Source organism: Bacillus rossius (assembly GCF_032445375.1).
Source record: "Bacillus rossius redtenbacheri isolate Brsri chromosome 4 unlocalized genomic scaffold, Brsri_v3 Brsri_v3_scf4_2, whole genome shotgun sequence".
Taxonomy (NCBI): domain Eukaryota; kingdom Metazoa; phylum Arthropoda; class Insecta; order Phasmatodea; family Bacillidae; genus Bacillus; species Bacillus rossius.
Genome location: NW_026962011.1, coordinates 42,957,557 through 42,975,272, shown reverse-complemented (window position 1 = coordinate 42,975,272; position 17,716 = coordinate 42,957,557). Strand labels below are relative to the sequence as shown.

The 17,716-nt window shown below is 38.4% G+C and overlaps 1 protein-coding gene across 1 annotated transcript; it reads left to right on the top strand.

Moving 5' to 3' along the window:
- Positions 1-1,163: 1,163 nt before the first annotated feature.
- LOC134541839 (uncharacterized) lies at positions 1,164-10,079 on the top strand. The gene is made up of 3 exons (XM_063385535.1): positions 1,164-1,550; positions 4,250-4,587; positions 9,830-10,079. Exons 1-3 carry the CDS (start codon positions 1,164-1,166, stop codon positions 10,077-10,079), a joined length of 975 nt encoding a protein of 324 aa, XP_063241605.1.
- Positions 10,080-17,716: the final 7,637 nt, after the last annotated feature.

The following is a 17,716-nucleotide window of genomic DNA, read 5'->3' as shown; positions in this document are numbered from 1 at the left end:
CCTCCTGGCCTCCTCGAAACCGAGGGGAAACTGCCATAAGTTAAAAGTACGATGGGGGAATTATGCCATGATTTCTTAGCTGGACTGCTCCCAGCCCATCCCAACCATGTAATACACATAACTTGATTTTTAAGTGGGATGATTTCAGCATTAGTGTGGAGCAAGTATTTACTGATGGTCGTGTTACTGTTCATTAGACAGCGGCCATTCTGAAGCTGAGTTTTATTCATCAAAAAAAGGTCACATACCGCTCTTATTTTGAAATATCTAAAGATTATTTGCACCCATATTCAAATGATCAGCGTATTCATAATGTACAAGAAGAATCACTGTCGTTACCGTGTTCCCAATCTTTTAGCTTATTTATTTTGAAACCGTAACCACTTACCACATAACTAAAGTTTTTTGTGTAGGTATCTATGAAATTATTTGACATAGCTGCTGAACATAATTGAACTATGTTTCACATAAATATTAATTATTAATGTTACTTAACATGAATGGTATATTTCATCATAAACGAAAAAAACAATTTAGAGGTAAACAATTACAAATTTCGCAAATAGTTGTCCAGTTTTCATAAGAGAGTGCATAAAAAAAAGGAATGATATACACAGAAAAGTTTGTTTTAACTATTACCAGTAAAGTAAGTATGTAATAAAATAACAAAGAATACAGAGTATGGCCCTTCCTTGACTTACGATTTAACCTGTTAAGAAGTACCTGCATTTTTATTAATTATTTTGTGTACGTTTCTGCGAACTATTGGCCGTATCTGTGACTCGGAACTGCAGAACATGCTTTTATCTTACGTCATTCTGGGTTCCCACAAAAAACAATGACACAGCAGGACGTACCGAAAGTAATTACCTCCGTCCGTTATTGGAAACTCGCCGTCTTTAAGCGTCCTCAGGTTGATGTTGCCGGCAAGCGCAATTTTTTTTTTTTGCGACACAGCAACGAACTTAAATTATTTCACTTCGACGGAACTTCCGCGGCTCGACGAAAATTGCACGTTTTGCAAACTTTCTTCGATCGGTTTCCATGCATTATTCATGCGAGAGCAGAGTTCCGTTGTGGGTGTTTATGAAAAAAATATATATATAAGTCATAGAGGTCTGTCGCGAGCGGACAGGAAGGTGTTCAGAGGCCGTCGGCGCGCCATGGAAAAAGACAAGAGGTGCATGGCGCTGGTCCTGTCGCTGATGAGGCTGGCGGGGCTGTGGCCAAGCAGGGACGACCCCGGCTCCTGGAGGACCCGGCTGGAAGGTGGCTGCGCCAGAGCGCTGATGGTCGTCCGCGCCTTGTACATAGCCTCCATGACACACGTGTACCGCGACTGGGGCAACCTGGACGCCATCCTCGACTCGACGCCCAAGTTCTGCACGGCGCTGCCCCTGTTCGTGCTGGCGGCGCAGCTGTTCGCGCGGCGCGCCCAGTTCGAGGGCGTCGTCGCCGACCTGCGCGCCCTGTTCGACGACGCCCTCGCCGAGGAGGCCACGAGGCCCGTGGTCCTGCGCTCGGTGCGTCTCGGCAGGCAGCTGGCCAAGGTTCGGGCGCCGTCGTAGTCAGAGCCCACACTCAACTTTCCTACACAATTAGAGTGCTCATTGGTCCATGAAATTGTCACATTCTTTGGGGGGAGGGGTTTTGGCTCATGATTCTCATCATCACCATCATCATCATCATCATTATCATCATCAACTGCTTCCAGCCTGCGGTCGGGTCAGTAAAGTAAAATGCTTCCATCTTCGCCTATCTCTCCGCCATTCCTCTTCAATCACTTTGTTCCATTTCTCTATTTTCTCTTCTCTACTGCCCTCTTTTAATTACCTGCTCACCCCATCTTTGGTAACCTTTTCTTATCCTTGCCTACAACTGTCTCAGGGTCATGAAGGTCGTGTCAGAGAGAGGTGTAGTCAAAACAATGAACATGAAGCCGATGTATACGTATGTACTTAAAAGTCTACTTTGCTACCCACAAATAAATCCGTGAAATAATCGCGGAACTGATCTTAACTTAGTTATTTTAGCTTTAGTTCAACATGTCGTCGGACATTGGAAATGTTAACACGCAACTAAACCGAACAGGAACATTGGGGAATTAATATGTGATGACCTATTGTAAACACCATGCCTGCATTTGTCTGGAAATATTTCTGGTAACTATAAAAGATCGAAATGATAATGGCTATACGAAGAATCCAAGTCCAGCGTCTGTCGCTCCGTATATATTTGTACACATAACATTTTTGAACGTTGTAAGACAGCGTCTACATGCAGAATGCCAGCGTGCGACGGGAAGTCGTCCACCAGGAGTCTGAGGCCGGCACTCTGCAGGTAGTTGCGCTTGCTGTTTCACACACATCAAACCCTTTCATGCTATCTTTATATTTGTTAAAAAGTGCATTTGATTTTTCACCAAAAGATGGTGTTAATAGTTAAAGAAAAACTTTTTTTTTTAATTTGTGAGTTTTAATCATTCTTTAACTTTTCGAATTTGAATAGATAACTTCGCAAAGTAAGTAAATATTCCTGTCCTCAATTAGGCGAAATCTCTCCAAATCTATACCAATGGTAATTTCAAATTGCATAACTGTGTTTTTTTTTCTCCAATACTTAGGATTTCTGCCATGCATAATACCAGTCGCAAAAGTTCCAGTCTCTCGCACCAACGCGTGGGTGAAAAAAGCGATCGAAACTGTTAAGTTAGCTCCTAAAGTCTATTGCAACCTAGTTCCGAAACGCGACCTCAACCCGGTTCTGGAAATCTTTTCGCGAAAAGTACTTGGACGTAGTTATTGGTTGTATGTCACGCTCGTTTTGACATATGACCGTTCTGCACTGTGTGTGCAGATTTGAGAATCCTAAATTGTGGTTGTTCCCAGATGTGAGTTGCAAAGTTACTTGAGTGTAACTTATGACGGTAGAATGTTTGAAGAACTAAATATATGTTAAACCCTTTCTAACATTTAACCATTCTGGTCTGTGTGTAGAGACCATTAAACTTAGTGTTATTTTCTAGTACCACAGATTGCCTCCATACACTTGTACACAAATAAGTCGGGGTCTTCTGTCCATCAGCTACTGCCACATTTTACCTTCCAGCTGGACTGCCAGCGATTAGGTCTTTCAAATTTTGTGATGTTATTGGTATTTTTTCCTTGGGGACGGGCAAAAACTACATATGTTCCAATGAGGACAAAGTTCTAGTTTATAATTCTATGGAGATCAATTTCTCTCACAATCATAACGCTATGTTTTCAGGCTCTCTAGCGATGTGTACAGTTTAAAGAGTTCTAACTTGAAGGGTGCCACATCGAACCTGTGTAAATGCATTTTTTTTTTTATTTAAATGTTATACTTTGATTTAATGTTGCTATTTTTTTCATCCAGCTTTATTTAACAAAGTTATGGCGAGTACATTTTCACTAACAAGATACCACTACATTGAAACAACACAAAATAATAGCAATGAAACGTGAAATACCGCGTTGTGTATGTTCTCTTGTAAAGGTTGTTCGACAGTGCTTAAAACTGATTGCCATTGCACCCTTAAAGTGCGGCGGTTCTAATCCGTGAGTCGCTAAGAGGGCGTCCATTTATTACGTTAGGCGATTTTGGTGATTTTTCTACCTTCCTTCCCCCCTTGGTGAGATGTAGTGCGATCTGGCTCGTCCCCCTTCCACCTCCCCCCAAAAAATCGCGAGATTTGTCAAAATACGTATTTTTAGTAGATATACGTTAACCTTTGCTTGGTTGCGTTGGATCTGTTAAAAAAAAAAACATGATTTGCTTAATTATTTTTATTCAAGACTAATATTTAAGACATAACGTAGTCTAGAATCACAGTGAGAGATTCGAACAATAAAATATAAATAAATATGAACTACTAAAACTCGTAAGAGAATATTCATCCATAATTCAGTCCACGAGGACTCGCATGTGGTCCCAAGAGTGACTTTGTGGCGTTCGCATAACCGCGATGATTATTATCGTGTAGGTTTTACCTATGTTTTAGTGGAGAAACGTGTTTCCACTTTAATTTAAACCAGTTTTGTCACGATTTTACATTGCTTCTTGCGGGAAGAAGGGGGGGGGGGGGTAATTACTTGATATTTGCTGAGACCCCCCTCTCCCGCACGAGAGACTGGGTGGGATTCGACTCGACCCTCAGCCCCTTCTAAACGCCTCACATAAACCATGGATGCCCCCTAAGTTGAGCGTGGGCCCGACAATTAAGGTGCAGTTCGCCGCGGTGTGCCTCACGATGCTGGTGTACTACGCGGTGCCGCTGGTGGCGCTGGCCAACCGCGACAGCCTGGACGACGTGCCCTTGCCGCTGGACACGTGGTTCCCCTTGGAGCGGTCCAGCCGTGCGCGCTTCTTCGTCGAGTACGGCTACCACGTGGTGTTCCTGGCGGTGATGGCGCTGCAGACGGGCGCCTCGCACCTGCTCTGCTTCTCGCTCGTGCTGCACATCGGCAGCTTGTTCGACGTGGCGGGGCGCCTGGCGCTCGCCATCCGGGTCCCGCGCGCTCCGGGGGACCTCCGGAGGTTCATAGCGCTCCACCAGCGATCCCTCGAGTGAGCGCTACCCACACTCTAGCACACCTGCTTGTTCGTGTCCCACTGGGTTTCAAACTGTGCACGCTTCACCTTCGAAACGAGGGGAATGTCACATCGTAGGTGAGATTTCGATGAAATCAACCCTCAAATCAGAATTTAATTATTTTTTAAAAGAATTTCGTTATTTTATTGGTGACACTTCAGTCCTCTACGTATGTGGCAACGGGCTTTATTTCATAGTTGATGCCTTCTGCGTATCCATGGCAATTTAATATGACGCGTGAGTATTATCGGATAATTACCAGTAAGTATTCTATGACAGTTCCTCGTTTCCATGGTCTGAATGCTAATGGTATCACACGAGTCGAGAAAGAGATAACGATAGATATATAGATACAGTGATAGATTGATATATAGTGAGATAGAGAAATAGATGTAGAAAGATATACAGAGATAGAGGTAGAGATTGAGAGCTATAGAGGGGCAGATGGAGAAATAGAGGATAGAGATAGTGCTATGGAGATATATAGATATAGAGATAATGTTAGAGATATGTATATATATATATAAAAATATATATTTATATATACAGGGAGAGTAAGAGCGATATAGGTAGAGATATAGATATATAGGAAGGTATAGAGAGAGATGTAGAGATGCTCTGTGTATGTGTACCTACTTAAAACTTAATACAATAATATATATATATACTATCTCATGCCAAACATGTGCTACAATGCATCATTCATTTTTTTGTAATTAGTTCTACTACTAACCAAAATTTTTATCGAGTATGAAAAAATTGGAAAGTATAAAGCAGAGAATTTAAGCAAACCACCCATGATTGTAAATACTTTTGCATATGATAAATTTGATTTTTTTTTTCCTTGCAGGTTGTCATCAGATGTCAAAAGATTATTGGATCCATTTCTATTTTCACACTTTATAGTGTCATCTTTCAGTATTTGTCTCATAGTCTACGACATTGGTACGGTAAGTTAAACATGCTGTTAATACAATAATTCCTATCTGAATCAAAACAAACAGCTGTTTTTATAGACCCAATGTGTTAAGGCATAACATCTTTATTAAGTCAAATTCCATTCATTAAAATCACTGCAGGTGCATTAACCATTCAAAATTAATCTAGCAAAAGTAATGAATTAGGCCTCTTCCATCTACGAGTAACTGAGCAGGAAGTTATCAACACGATTTTAAATTGAGTGTCCCCTGAAGAGAAATCCAGGCTAGTCTTCCTAATCAAACCCACTACGTTCTCTGAAGTTGATCACTCCCAGGATGTTGGTTTCGCTGACCACAAAATACATATGTAATTTTCGCCGTGTTAAGGAAGCAAGCAAAACATGAATTTTTATGGTTCACATAACGTTATGCAAACTAACCTCAATACGGTTAATAGTACCTAAGCCATCTTGGCGAACATGGTCCATATTCCCCAAAATTACAATCGCCCTCCTCAAACGCCTGTCTCCCAATTCTGCCACTTGGCATGCAATCAAAGAGTGCAGGAAATTACAACAAAAAAAACGCACAAAGCATAGGGATTCAAAGTGAGCGTCTTAATGCAAACCTAACCGATCAAGTAATTCACTTATAATCCTCACATACTTCAGCAAGTTAAATCAGCGTTATGTTTTGAAAATATATATTTGGGAGTTCAGAAAGTTTGTGAGCATATCCCTGATCAGATCTGTAATGATAGATCACCTTACTTGGTAGGAAAACATTTTGTCCTAGTCCCTCGTATTAAGGTTTCTTTCGGCACTTTTCGTTGTTTACCGTTGCGTTAATCAGAAGATTGAAATAGAAGCGGTAACTTTACAAGATTTGCATGAGTAATTTCACTGGTTTTCTAATGCTAGAAATTTCACTACCATTGATTTAAATTCTGCGTATCACCAGATATCTTTGAAAAAAGGAATCTAGACCCATTACTAGTTTCCGTTTGCCCTGGAACCCTATCAGTTCACGAGTGTGCCTTTCGGTCTTGCTACTGGGTGGCCAGGTTCTCACAAAGGTTATTATGTCAGATTTTTAATTAGCTATATAAAATTTAAGTTTGCATACAGATATTTAGATGATCGTGTTGTGTACTCTAAAAACTTCTATGAACATCTCCAGCATTTGAAAGAAGTTATATATTGCCTCTAAAAGCCTGGTCTGACTGTACATCCCCATAGTGTAGAATTTGCTGGTCAGGAAATATCATTTTTAGCGCACAACATTTTTTTCTCTGGGTATCTCTATTGATCCTGAAAGGACTACGCCATGGGATGTCAAAGGTATAGCCCGGTTTACTGGGATGATTCAATTCTTCGGCAAATATATCCCCAATTTCCTCTCAATTATATACGCAAAAAGAATGTTAAATTTTAATGGGAAGAAGAAGAACAAAGAACTTTCGATAAGGAACAAAAACACAGACAGAACAAAAACGTATGTAGTAAAATCACTTGATCTGCATTAGCGTGCAGGAAAATGGATGTCTGGCATATTTCCTTCAGGGTGAAGCGAAAATGAAATGTTGGTATTCTAGTGCAAAAAGTGATGGAACATCTATTTGATTGGTGTAATGTTATAGTTAAAAAATGTTTCGACGAAGCCTGCTGAAATCACTTATTTTCTGGTAGTAATTTAATTATTTTTCCCCCCCCGTATTAATTATAACTCTTTGAAATATGTGCAGCGGTCCTTTATGGGCTTGCATGTCTCATTTTACATTCAATAAATTACGTATACAACATGTGTAATATAAGTACCTAACTCATTGATTCCGATGTTGTACAGATGGAAGTCACCAATCCCAGATTTCCAGCTTGTATTGGTCATCTAGGTATCACCGTCTTCTTAAATGGTCTTCATTGCTATTTTGGGACTCTGATCACAGAAAAGGTATGTAATGCTTTACTACATTCTAAGGAATTAAATATCGTCTATGCATACAAACGAAGGATTCGCATTAACAATTTCTTAAAAAAACGGAAACAGGTGTTTGCTTATGTACATTGTTTGTAACTACTAAAAAAAGTTTAAGAAATTGGCATTTATGTCTAGTTTGTTATGCAATTTGATTCAGTTTAAACAGTTAGTTTTAAATTAGTGATCTTGGCTTATATTAACGGCCGTTCCAAAAGATGGTAATGTACAGAGGACGTAGAGAAGTACAGTGACAATTTGCTTTCACATATTATACCCCGAGTAACAACACTGTTTAAGTGTCGTCCTACCCCACTGAGTAGTTGTACTTTATGCAATAAATTAAGCATAAGATGTAAGCTGGATGCTGCTAAAACTAGCTAACACAACTGATTTGCGTCACGCTTCTCGACTGCATAATCCTGCAGCGGACGCCGAACTAGAAAATTATTTAACAGATTAAACCGTTTTAATGGGAGGCAATTAGGCCTATTGGTGCGCTGCTGCGCTGACGTCACGTAGCCAGACGCAGCAGACACACAAACCAGACGTCAACGAAACCATAGAAACCATTAAATGTCACTGTTTTTAAGTATAAATTCGCTGGTACAGTTACTATATATTTTAAAAGTGTAATATATAAGTTTGTTGATCGTTGCATTGGTCCTTAGGAACATATAGCTATTGAAGTTCAATTGGACCACTCGGCGACATAGACATGATGCTGCGTAGAGCTGCCTTAATTTCAAAGACACAATGTTCAGTAGAAGTGCAAATGTTAATAAGTCATCAAATCTTAATAAATATCAGTTTAGATAATGATACCTGTGCGGAAGTTTCGGCACAAATTCATTAAAATATTTTCAAAAACTATCAATACAATCAAACAAACTATCTCAATAATTAATTCCAACGGTTTCTCAAGGGAAAATGATTGTATTAGCCCGTTATTATAAACTTGAGATATTACATTATAAATTATATACCATGCTTTAATGTAACCAAAATTTAAATATTAAATTAAAGAAAATTGTAAAGGCCCAATAAATGTTGAAACTAAGATGGTGTCTTTCGTTCCATATCTTTCACCCTTAAGATAGTACACAATTTAAAAAAAAAAACTGTTAACAGTGACAGTAGGCTGTGCTCACAAGATTTGACCGCTATGTTTTCAAAACTACTGATTCGCAAAGCGCATAGGACGGTTGTGCGCATGGGAAAGTTGTCGTGCACATAGGAGGGAAATTAGGCTATTATTTTTTATTTCTGTTACGAACGCATGGCGCCACGGCCATTGCAAAAAGAGTAGGGTGCCAATTAACGTAACTAGACAACAGTTTATATTTATCAATCAAATTTATTTTTCATAAAATTTTTGAAATATTACTACAAATTAATGAAAATTTATTACTTATAAAATAACAGTAGCAAAAATGTAAATAAATATAAAAATATTTTGTGGTAAGAATGGCTTACTTAAAATTGTACATAGGTAACCCAAAATCATTTTAAATGTTGGAAAACTGTGTTCACAAAAAATATCTTAATTGTCACAGGATAGTCATTTTTTTGGCACTTAATACATTTTTATTCTCTAACACGGCAAGCACACCTCTGGTATTTCATTAGCGAAATTTCATTTGCTGAACCTATCAGTAAGATTTCAATTGTAAACCGATTTTGCACAGTCGTGTGCTTTAGACTGCTATGCACTCGCTTATGTTCTTTTCTTAATTGTGAACCCAAGTTTAGGGACGAATGTAACATGCCCAGGTGGATTTTTTTTTTCATTTTCTCTCGTCATTACTTTTATTTAGAAGTTCCTATCTGTAAATTTAACACTATGTATCTCTTGCATTCCTTGTTCTATCGCAAATATTTACTACGTTATATTGCACTTAGTTAACATCCGATTAAAATATGTGTGATATAACAACAAATACAAAATAGCAATAGATAAAACTTACAGAAATAGCTCTTAATGGGCCCGTCACGTTAGGGGTGTGTCTGTGCCAGTGAGGTAGGATGATAAGTGAGACTCTTGCTGGTGCTTCTAGCATGGTATCTCCTCTGAACTGGCGCACAGAGCATGGGGCAACTATAGAATTTCAGCGGTGACTGTTACATTGTACAGCGGATGAAGGAATATAAAAGTGCCTAAAAATACTCTGAATCTCTTCTAAAAATACAGTTTAAAAACTTAATCCGGAAACGATACTACTTATCGGCCCTCAGAAAACTCTTGCTAAGAGACCCCGCTCGGATATCTCGAGCAGTTGTTATTCCTGAAGCTGTGCGTATCGCATGTGTGCCCGGGCAGCAGGGGTAGTGGTGACGAGGGAGCGAGATTGTGTTTGTCCTCCGTCCAGAGCGCCCGGGTGAGCGACGCGGTCTACTTCTCGGACTGGCTGGCGCGCCCGCCGGCCTTCCAGAAGGCGCTGCTGATGGCGACCATGCGCGCGCAGAGGCCCGTCCACGTCACGGCGGGCAAGTTCGGCGTCCTGTCCTTCGAGACCTTCGCCTCGGTGAGTGCCGCGTCGTCCGTCGTTCCTGTCGGTCCGTCTTTCCTGTAGGTCCGTCTTTCCTGTAGGTCCGTCATTCCTGTAGGTCCGTCATTCCTGTAGGTCCATTACAGTAGGTCCGTCATTACAGTTGGTCCATCATTCCTGTAGGTCCATCATTCCAGTAGGTCCGTCATTCCTGTAGGTCCGTCATTCCAGTTGGTCCGTCATTCCTGTAGGTCCGTCATTCCTGTAGGTCCATCATTCCAGTCGGTCCGTCATTCCTGTCTTTCCGTCATTCCTGTCGCTCCGTCGTTCCTGTAGGATCTGTCATTCCACTGCACGTGAATGAAAAAGAAATGTTCATGTGATTTCACAACATATTTTTTTACATTTGTACATTCACATGAAGACAATTGTTTCACTACAAAATAGTGTTTGCAGCAGTACTTCTTACCAGAGCGTTAATGCTTTGAGTCTGTCCCAGCGCTTCCAATAGTTTGTAAACCATTCCTTGAATAGCTTTCCAGTATTAACTACGCACATTAATAAACACAATAAAACCCAATTAAGTACAATGATTGAAAATTATATTATCTTTTCCACGGTTTACTTAAATCAGGCTTGAACGAAACATTAATTATGCGTCTATTTTCGTTAAGAAATACTCAGTAAATTATCTTGAAAAAGTATTGTTCAAAAATAACCATTTCCATGTGGTCGACAAAGTTACAAAATTTTTCTTTTATTACGATCTATTTCTTGGCATCTTGATTCTAATGGACTCGTATTTAAGTACAGAATTTTGTTTTTTCTGTGTGACATTTTTCGTGTTGTGATGTGACAGCGGACATCGGAAAAGATACTTACTGTTCAAGTCTCTGTCGGGATTTCTCTTCACGTAGATATAGATGTGTCAAAATCTTTTTCCCCCCATCATTAACAAATAGTATCAAATAGTACCAGAAATAATAATCTTTTAAATGATGTCTTTACGGGTTGTTTATAGTTGATTTAAAACATTTTTATTGACATACGCCAACTGTTCGCCTTAGCAAACCTGCTATGTTTGACTGTGCCGTCGTCGTCGTCGTCGTGTGTTGTTTGTCCAATTATTTTTTGGGTTCCTCTTTTTGATGCTGTGTCGGTCAAAGAGGTTGTTGTTCTGTATTTTCTGTTCTTGTAACAAATGTATTTTCGTCGTCGGCCCACCGTGTTCGTCAGACCCGTGATATATACCTCCACGGAATTTTCTGTGATGTCTATGTGCTCGACATATGACACCAATATTTGTTTTGGATTATCTCTCTGTGTTTTTGTGTGTTCATCCTTCTTTTTCTATTCAAACTTATAGTTTATCTATGCTGTACGGGAAGCCTTCTTTTCACAAACGAGAGAGCCAAACCCCCGATCGTGCATCTATAGGTTGTTTTTTTTTTGTTCATTGTAACTCATGATAACAAATTGTCAATTAGGTTAGGTTAACTACATTATAAATACTTTAAAACACTGTGGACGGTTGATTTGGTTAGGATAGCTACATAAAGATACTGTGAAATCATGTAAACGGTTTCCTAGCCCTGGATAGCTACATATTAAAAAGTTATTTGCTAAGCAACCATAAAATGATTTTACAGTATTTTTAATGTAGCTATATACTTACCTAATATAACCAACCACCCACAATGTTTTAACGTATTTATAATGTAGCTAACCTATCCTAATCGACCGCCAAATTTAATGCCACACCGGTTTATACAATGAGATAGAACGGGGGAAAAGCGAGCATGAACTACGGGGAACTTCGGGTGTGGCTCCCTCGTCTGTGAAATGAAGGCTTCCCATGCCGTACAGTCAGGGCCGGCCCTATACATTTTTCAAATGTAAGCGAACAACATTATGGCGCCCCCCCTCCCCCTCCTCCCAAAACAAAATTTTAAAAAATCGGTAATGATAACTTTATTAAAAGCGCTTTTGATAATTTTGGTTTACAAAGCAGTACCACGTGGTTATCTGTAATATTATTAATACACTCACTACTTTAATAAATTAAATCATGATATTAGATAAAATAATTTACAAACTTGCATCAATTTTTACAAGAATAAAAAACGGACCTATGTTATAACTGTACATAAAGTAGAGAATGTAAATGAATATAACTACACTCACATTATAAGAACGTATGGCAAAACTAAAAATAAATCATTAAAAAGAGATTTTTCTGGCTTTCATTTTTGCGAATTCATTGAGTATGAAATCGGTGTCCATTTCATTAAGCAACTCATTTTCAATGGCCATTGTTGCCAGCCCAATCAAACGCTTTTGAGAAAAAGTTGATCTTAAATAAGTTTTTATCAGTTTTAACTTAGAAAAACTTCTTTCACCACTGGCCACTGAAACCGGAAGAGTCAGAAGAATTCTCAGCGAAACAAAAATGTTTGTGAAGGTGTCCATATAACCATCTTTGGTTATGAACGACAACGCTTTAGCTGGAGAACTTTCAGACGGCAACATAAGTCCAAAAATGTGTAGCTCGTCAAAAAGGTCAACTCCGTTTATATCACGATCTGCTCCATCACTTAGAACACTGTCTACAAAATTACAAGCATCCTTCAACTCATTTCTATCCCAAGTGTGTAAATTTGTAATATCATAAAGAAATTTGAAACTCTTACTGTGGTTCTCCATAAGTTCAAATCGCTCTTTAAGCGAAGATATTGCTGTGTCAAGTACTACTTTAAAGAAGAAATTAACTTTGAACGATGTCTTCCCAGCATGAATAGGTTCATCTTCAGTCTCTTAAGAGAATTGCTTTTTTGTTTTCCTTGGACCGGACTTGAGTTTCTTTTTCAAAGTCAGCAGCAATACCGACTTTTTCTGCAAGCTGTTTTGCATATGTGATGACGTTATTCAGGTCTTCATAAGATCTTATTTGCTCTAGAAATCTCTGTACACTTTTGACGAGATCCATTGACCTTTGCAGGTCAGTTGTAACCTTTTACAAGACCTTACTTACGATGTTTATTTTGAACAGAATCTCATACCAAGTTACTAAACAACACAGAAACTTGAAACTTTGCAGTTTTCTTACAATTCCTAAAGCAGCGTTTCTGCCAAATGCATCGAGTTTCTGGTCTTGATAGGCTTCATACACAGCATCGTATATTTCCTCAATAATCTTAGAGGCAATAAGGCCTCAATCCTACTCTCCCATCGAGTGTTGCAGAGAGCTTTTACAGTAAGATTTGGCGTGTGTTTCATCAAAATACTCCATCGGTGAGTTGAACATGAGAAGAAATTAAAAATTTCTTGAATAATGCTAAAACAGTCAACTGCAGTAGGGCAAGACAGAGCGGCATCGTTAACCACTAAATTAAGGGAGTGGTTTCCACATGGCACAAAAAATGCTCTAGAATTCAAATAAAGTATCCTTTTCTGAACTCCAACATGCTTTCCTTTCATATTGGAGCCATTATCATATCCCGGGCCTCTCATGTTCTTTAAAGGAATGTTCCGTGTAGATAGCTCATTGAGTAAAGTTTCTGTGAGGCCTTCGCCTGTAGAATGTGTGATAGGTACGAAACCTAAGAAATGGTCTTTAATTGACACTTCTTCATTTTCTACAAATTTAACAAACCTTACCACTAATGTCATTTGTTCAATGTGACTTACATCGGGTGTATAGTCCAGTATTATGGAATAATATGTAGCCTGTATTATCTAATTTAAAATACGATCTTGGATTTTAGCGGACAAGAGACCAATAAACTCATTTTGAATATTTTTGCTTAAGTAATGAACATATGTCTCTTCAGAAGTAACAGACGCGTTGGAAAAGGGGTGTGGCGCCTGGCGGTGTGTGTGTACATGTGTGAGAAAGAGAGATATCGTCTGCTCTACACAGGGCCGGAACTAGGAGATTCGTTAGGGGGGGCAAAGCTTAATTTGCCGCCCCCTCCTTACCAACATTATAAAATACCCTTTTTCGTTAGAAGCGGTTGCTGAAATGATACCATTCACTTATACATAATTGAGAACTTTTATTTATCAAGTACACTAATTGGAAAACTAATACAATTACATTTTTTATTATAATGAAATAGATTGTTATCAAACTAGTTATTGTTTATTGTTTGCACAACAGTGAAAATTAATGTCTTACCAATAAGTTTATTAAGTACTAAAATTACATAAGGAACATGTGATTCTGAATTAAGTATAATGTTGTATTGATAACCATACAAAGAAATTCAATTCAAAATTTAATTTTTCGAGCATGATTAGCTGCAAAAGTGTTAATAATATCATCAAAATTGATCAAAGCAGCTCGTTTGTGTTCAGTAGATATAATACTTAGATTTTTTAATCTCTGCTGGCCCATCGTGCTTCCCAAATAGCTTTTAATAAGTTTAAGTTTACTAAAACTTCTTTCACCTGACGCAATTGTAACTGGAAGGGTGAGAAACATTCTCAGAGCAGTAGTAATGTTAGGATGTGCCTCCTCCAGTTTATTTTTGTAGATAAGGTTCAACATTGTTGATGCTGTAGCATCTTTTAATTCATAGTCTACTGTTAATGCATGGTGCTTAAAACTTTCAATTTCAAATACGAATTCTTCTTTGTTAAGATCGGCACTGTGTTTTCTAATTCTGCTGCTTTGACTTTTAAATCTTTTACTTCCATTTTATGAATTTGAACACCACTTAAAAATCCATAATTAATCTGTCAATGACTTCCAACATTACTTGATGTCAGTTTTTTGGACATACGCCATTGCTAAGCCCTTTTTCTGTAGAAGAAAAATAAAAAATAAAATAAATAAATAAGTAAAAATAACCAAAAGACAAAAAGCACAAATTAAGCAAAAAATTGCTGTTGTCAACAGGATATAAACACTACAAAATATTCCATAACAGGAATATGGTCAACAAACAAAAAAAAAACAAAGCAAAATGTACTAAGAGAACGAAAAAAAAACACAAATGATGACGACACAAAAATATTGAACCCAAAAAAATTCAGCACAATGGTTGAAACGAGACAAAATCACGAAAAAACGAAAAGACGAAACAAACACAATAGGTAGTTTTCCAAAACAGAATAGAACGATAAAAACCCCACAAATTATGACAGCACAAAAATATTGAACCCAAAAAAATTCAGCACAACAGTTGAAACGAGACAAAAACACGACAAAACGAAAAGACGAAACAAACACAATAGTTTTTCCAAAACAGAAACAAGCGACGTTTCGGGAACTGCTATCTGCTCCCGTCCTCAGGCAGAGACGCACATGGTACGAAAACACAGTTGCGACTGAGTAGGGGCTGGAAAAATGAGGGTATTTATCAGAGAAAGGACTGTACATCTTGCTCAGCCAAGTGATCATTCGCGCAACGGGTCCTTGAGATGCCAGCTCTCATCGCAGTGGTTTTACTCACTCCAGACCACGAATTATGGTAATACTTGTTTCTTAGAGTGAGGTAACGCATTTGAAGTACGAATATATTTACAAATTATGCATAATCAAGTTAAATAAAATTTCTAATTTATTGGTTAACTTATTGGTTGCGATATGTACACTTTCAAAACTTTTTTTAATGACTAGTTTCATTTTGTTTTAGTGAACCAGTTTTTATATTTTGCCGCCCCCTGATATTTGCCGCCCGGGGCACATGCCCCCCATGCCCCCCCCCCCTTAGTTCCGGCCCTAGCTCTACAGTGCTCTGCTGCGTCATGCGTCTTGCGTGATGTGAAGTTGGGCCCATCAAATTCGTTCCGACGAGACGTCACACTTTAGAGGGCGTGGTACATAAGTTAATGATAAACACCTTCGCAGTATGTTACGAGAATGTGCAAACTAAACAAGAAAAAATAAGTAATGCCATGAAGAAACACTCTACTCTAACTGCTTGTTTATAAACAAATATTCTCTTCTCTTTGATATTAGTGCTTATTATTTTATATTTGGGGCCGCGGCGGCCGTGCGGTTAGAACGATCGCCTTCCCGGCCGGGTCACGTAAACTAGGTACTAATATGTACCATGGACAAGGCCGGGGGTTTGCCGCCCCCCTTTGACCAGCGCCCTACGCGGCCGCGTAGCTTGCTTATACCTAGGACCGGCCCTGCGTACAGTGAGATCCAGCAATAGCGTGTGTGCATAAATATGTTGTGAAACAATTTTCCCTATCGCAAGAATCATTCATTGAACATGTTCTTCAAGGTTACTTGTGGTACGGGGAATTACGGTTGAGTGGACCTACCACTCGCCTCTTGTACCATCAGGGCCGTCCAGAGAAACTAAGGGCCCGGGGGCAATTTAGATTTTTTGAATAAGCTCCCCTCCCCCCCATTTCTTAAAGTTACAAATTTTCAAACCCAATAAATTTTTTTAAATGTGCGCGTGTAGGCCTACTTATACACGCGCGTCAGAAATTATACTTACTTGGCATGATACAAAAACTAACCAATTTTAATATTAAATATAAATAAAATTATAAAATAACTGGAGTGATAGATATTAATTTTGGTAAAGTATAAATACAACGGAATTGAAAAATCTTAATAAATATTCAGTATTCGATAGCGATATAAACTTGTGTAAAAAATTATTTAATTTAGTAAAATAATTGAGTTAAATATTAATTGATAACGAAAATCAATAATTGTTGGAATGTTTATTCTAATTTATTAGTTTTAATAATTTACTAAATAAAAATGTAATATGTAGTTTATATTGCAAATAAATTATACATATGGGAACATAACCTCACAGACACTCCCATGAAAACGATCAGGAGACTACTAAACCTTCCTGACACTCCATCCAGCGACAATGGAAGCTACAAGCAACCTGATCATCGTCATACACATGCGAACATAACCTCACTTATATAAATACACATGAAAATGTTTATAAACACAATTTCTATCACTACCTACTGTTCACAATTAATAAATGTTTTAATTATAAGGCCCAGTAGGTATTCAATATCATTCACTCAAGTACAAAATTTCAAAGCACATATATAATTTTAGTTTGTATATATGTAGCCATTATTCATCCTTTATATTATTGTTGCATGCTGTGCACGCAACGTAAAAATTCACTGTCCTCACTGGTTCATAACACGTATATATGTGTAACTTATATATAATTGAAGACCATAATTTGCTTTGGCCATAATTAGGGACTGACAAAATTCGCGGTTTCAACGTACTATGGCAAATGCCACCCTCTCATTGGCTACCTACTGACTTGTGAAACTTGCAATCTGGGTTGCTTGTGATTTGATATTTTTTTCTATGAGGGTTTTTTGTTAGCCCAGAGTCCTTCTGATAAATTGCAAGTAAAAAAGCAAACGTGATTGGCTTGTAGCCTATTGAGAAATGAATACGCAAATTTTTCCGGTCTCTAGCCATAGCTTTAAACGTGGTCTGGAAAAATTTCATATCTATCCATGTTTCAATTGAGTTATATTAGCAATAAAATTGTGATTTTGGTCCTGCTATAAGCATAAAAACAATTGTGAATTCAACTGGGCCTCCTATAGTGCTCCGGCCCCAGGGATTCTGCCACCATTGTCACCCCCTATCGCCATCACTGCCAACTGAGGCCTGTATTATTCACAATTGGATAATGTCGAGGACGTTTCCACGATCACAAGGGTTTTCTCGGAGTGCTCCCTTTTCCCCCATCACTTAT